Source organism: Citrus clementina, unplaced genomic scaffold, assembly GCF_000493195.1.
Source record: "Citrus clementina cultivar Clemenules unplaced genomic scaffold, Citrus_clementina_v1.0 scaffold_3, whole genome shotgun sequence".
NCBI lineage: Eukaryota > Viridiplantae > Streptophyta > Magnoliopsida > Sapindales > Rutaceae > Citrus > Citrus x clementina.
In genome coordinates, this window is record NW_006262339.1 from 15,174,034 (window position 1) to 15,178,170 (window position 4,137).

Sequence of the window (4,137 nt, forward strand, 5' to 3'; positions counted from 1 at the left end):
ATATGTACACAACTCAGAAGTGTGTATGTTTAATTTTTAATTTACTTGCATTGGAAAATATACTCACTGTCTCGCATGATGAAGTAAGGATATTTATCCTTGAGGTTTAGTGGTCAAGTTTGGTGGTAATTTGAAAAACCACTATGGTTGAGTTCTCAAGAAGTTTTTGGGGTTAAGAAGATTTTATAGAGAACAGTTTTTTAAGATAATGGAGGAGAAAATAATGGTAATCAGGGAGTAATTTTGTTTCAATGAAAGAGGGTGTTGTAAGTTCTGATGAGTTATAGAAGATTTTCTCGAGGATGAGTGTTAAAAGGATTTAGGAGATAGCCAATAATAACATTTATGCTGCAATAGAATTAGGTTTTATAATAACTCGGATTTGAAGGTGATCTAGTGTTTAAGATCTATATTACTCAGTCCCACATGTAAGAGATCTTATAATATAAAATTCGATTTCATACTTTTCTTTGATGTTAAAGAAGATGGTTATTGCAAGATTTTATTCTTATAGAATCATAACTAAATGATCTGTTGTCATTAATTGCTTTGAAGATTTGCAAGGATGTTCACAATTACCTTATTAAAAAGTTGATAATTGAAGAGTTTACTTTTAACTCATTGGAGTGGACTGTGAGATTCTATGTTATCAAAGTTTGTAGTCAAAGAGGAATTATTCAGCTTATGGAATTTTTGTTTTTCTTTTGTTATCTAGAAAATTGTTGTTTAATTTATTTTCCATTTTTAGGGGCTTATTATTTAGTAAGTCTTGTTTCATTCATATTCCTAGTTAAGGAGTGAGCCTCCTTTGAGTAATTCTCCTATGTAGCAAGTGATATCTACTCTGAAGTAAGTGGTAACATAGCTAATCTTTCTATCCTCTGAAGGCAGAGTTGTGGTGGTTACTATCTCATTTGGTATGGAATAAACTCTTAGTTGAACTTTTTCTTGTTATCTCGTGGTGTTTAGTTGAATCAACAATATTTAACTTACTATTTCATGAATATTCTCTTAGGAAATTATTAGGAATCCAAACAGCAAACTTATTTACAGCATTGGGCGTGTTCGTTTTTTATGTAAAAGAGCAAGAGCACTCTGGAATTTTCCTGATTTGTCGGAGAGGAGTATCTGAGGATGAATTTTCTTATTTCAAAGTCGATTAGCTTTTCCTATTCAGTTTGTTTTGGGCTGAATTTTTGCTCCACAAAGATTTATTCATAGCACACTACTTCATGTATGGAATTGGAAGGAAAAGATAAATACCTTGAAGAATATTGATGGAGATACTGGAAAGCACGTTGTAACTTGTCAAGGTTATCCTAGACAGACATTGTAATGAAGAAGGTTGTATAGCCAATGTCAAGTAGTTGTTTTACATTTTACTCGAGCTTTGTCTTTTATTTTGTATATTTATATATGGGTTGGCTGTGCTGCCTTTGATGTTATGGATTTGCTATGTTGTAACTTCTATGATGGTACAATATTTGTCTATGACGTGTAAATTTTCGGTCTATAATACTGGCTTGCCAAAGGTGGCTCTTGGATCACAATGTTTTCATGCAAATTAATTTTTAAATCCTTTTCCCCTTAATAGCTTACTTGATGAATCATCCTTTTCTATTTCCAGTTATCCTTTGAACGATGCTGCCGAAACAGTGAATGAAATTGGAGCTTCTATTAGGAGAGTTATGGGTGGAACAAGTGGAATCTTGTAATTTTCTTTCCTTTCTGTTTACCGTTTGTGCTTGGAGCTGCATATTTTTTATATTTACTTTTTACTGTATACCTCAACCATTGATATTTATGGTTTTTACATGTGAAACAGGTACCATATATTTTGTAAGGCAGCATATGCGAAACTTAAAGCAAGTTCAAAGTCAGGCATAACATCCAAACAATGTGAGATGATTTTCTTCATCAGGATTGTTTCATGCTAGTCTACCAAGATTAATGACTCTTTTGATTCAGGGGCTGAAGCACTTGAAGCTTCCATTGCTGCAGTCAGTAAATATGGTGGAGCCACTGCTGGCTACCGCACAATGTTAGACGCCCTGATTCCAGCAGCTGCAGTTCTTCAGGAGGTCTGTAGCTGTAATAAATATTATTATGATTATCCTATGCTGTATCTGCCATGCTATCATTTTTGGTGTTGATATTTTTTGTTGCAAGCAGAGGTTAAGTGCTGGGATTGATCCTTCCACTGCCTTCATTTTATCGTCTGAAGCAGCAATAGCCGGAGCTGAATCTACAAAGCACATGCAGGCACAGGTAAGTTTATTGTTGATTTCTCTGAACATGTTTATCTTGACACTGATGCAAGTTGTCAATTAGCGGCAAGAGCTTCAGTGATCCACATGGTTATAGTATAATCCTAAATGTATCTTCTGAAGAAATCTCACTGTCCCCAGTACGTTTAAATATCCAAATGCTATTCTCAAAGAAAGCTTTTACAAAAATTCTAAGAATGATGGAAAATAAGAAAGGTAATTGTATAATTAAGTTAATGTAATGAAGTTGTAAGCTTTAAATTTGAATTTTTTTGTGTGTTGTGTGGGGGGGGGGGAAGCTTAAGTCAGTCAGCCAAGTAAGATTCGTTCTATTATGAATTAATTCACGCTAAATTGAAACAACAGGATTCTTTTCCTATTGAGTGGGAAATTAGCTCATAAGCATGTGGTTAAGCCTCATTTTGCTTTTGCCTTTTGGGAAGCTGCCTAAATGTTTGGTAGACGCTTGCCGCATTGCTTTCACAGCACAGCTGATTATGGAAAAATGATAACTCAACTAATTAACTTTTACTGAAATGATAACTAATTAACTTAACAGTTAGTGGTGTTTACGAACTCCTATCAAACTTTCCTTTGACAAGTAGAGTTTCCATTCCAGAGCTGCTGTGGCTTAAAAGCAATGGCACCACTATACCAAATGGAGCTTAAGTTTCCCAAAAATGCTGTAGGCTTAGATGTTATAGTTGTATTGAATCCACTATTAAATAAGTCAGAGTTGGACTTGGATAAAGCCAATGTTTTATGTATGATTGAGGATGAATGGGCGAATGATCCCTTTCGTACATTCATGTTTTATCTTTTTCGTGTTTTGATTTCTGACATGTAGCTGATACAGGCTGGCCGTTCCACCTATATCTCCCCAGAGATCCTTGCATCAGTTCCTGACCCTGGTGCGATGGCCGCAGCTGCATGGTACAGAGCAGCTGCCTTAGCTGTCAAGGATATGTACCAAGCTTCATGACCTGACTTGTTGGCCTCTCTCTACAATTCATGCTGGCTTTGGCTATACATTTAACCCAGTAAATTTTTATTCATGGGTTTATACCATCATCTAACTGATTAGGCTATCCGCTTATGCATTTTTGTGCATAATGCTGAGATAGTGAGTTTTCTGCACACATGCTCCCCAAAATTGTTAAGAGAAATGTAACGTTGAAAGTCTGATTAACTTTTGAGTATTATATACATTGCAGGCACACTGTTGTAACTTAATATCTCAAACAGCAATTTTGTGTGTGTGTGTGTGAGCTAACCTGCCGGTGTGGCGTATCTCAGCTTATTGTAGATGCGATTTATCATTTATGCTCATGGCCATCTAAGTTTCAGTAATCATAGTGGGTGAGATTTTCTATACCTTAAGCTTAAATAATGATATTATAGACCTTAAGCTTAAATAATGATATTATAGACAAAAACAAACACGGCCTGATTTTGCTTTCTGAATGCCTAATCCTGAAAAAAAAATGTAGCCTGATTTCCCAATCTTCCTCTGGTAGGTTATGGCAAATTTGTTCTCCAAGGCATTATATTAAAGATTTAGATTTATGGGAAGTATTTTTTCTGTCACTTTGTTATAGTCACGGACACACGAGCCTGTTAATTTGTGTGCGCGTAAGTGTATATATGTTGTGTGCGCGTAAGTGTATATATGTATAAAAGCTGGAGAAATCTATGAAGAAAATCTACAAGCATCACTCAATACATCGACTGCTTTTAGCACAATTGATGGATGGGTTAGTTTTTGTGGACTTTAGGGTGAGGACCTTTTTCACTCTCGGAGTCTTGATTTATATATATATATATATATATATATATGTATATATACAGTAGAAACTTCAAATAAGAATAC

At 35.0% G+C, this 4,137-nt stretch overlaps 1 protein-coding gene across 4 annotated transcripts in view; it reads left to right on the forward strand.

Moving 5' to 3' along the window:
- Positions 1–3,500, forward strand: part of LOC18048833 (putative 3,4-dihydroxy-2-butanone kinase) — an 11,990-nt gene extending 8,490 nt beyond the window's left edge. For all 4 annotated transcript variants that reach the window (XM_024187784.1, XM_024187783.1, XM_006441262.2 and 1 more), the window contains 5 exons: positions 1,628–1,711; positions 1,826–1,899; positions 1,969–2,081; positions 2,173–2,268; positions 3,124–3,500. In XM_024187784.1, coding sequence (XP_024043552.1) covers positions 1,628–1,711; positions 1,826–1,899; positions 1,969–2,081; positions 2,173–2,268; positions 3,124–3,249 — 493 coding nt within the window. In that variant the 3' untranslated portion in view covers positions 3,250–3,500. The remainder of the gene's footprint in view (positions 1–1,627; positions 1,712–1,825; positions 1,900–1,968; positions 2,082–2,172; positions 2,269–3,123) is intronic.
- Positions 3,501–4,137: the final 637 nt, after the last annotated feature.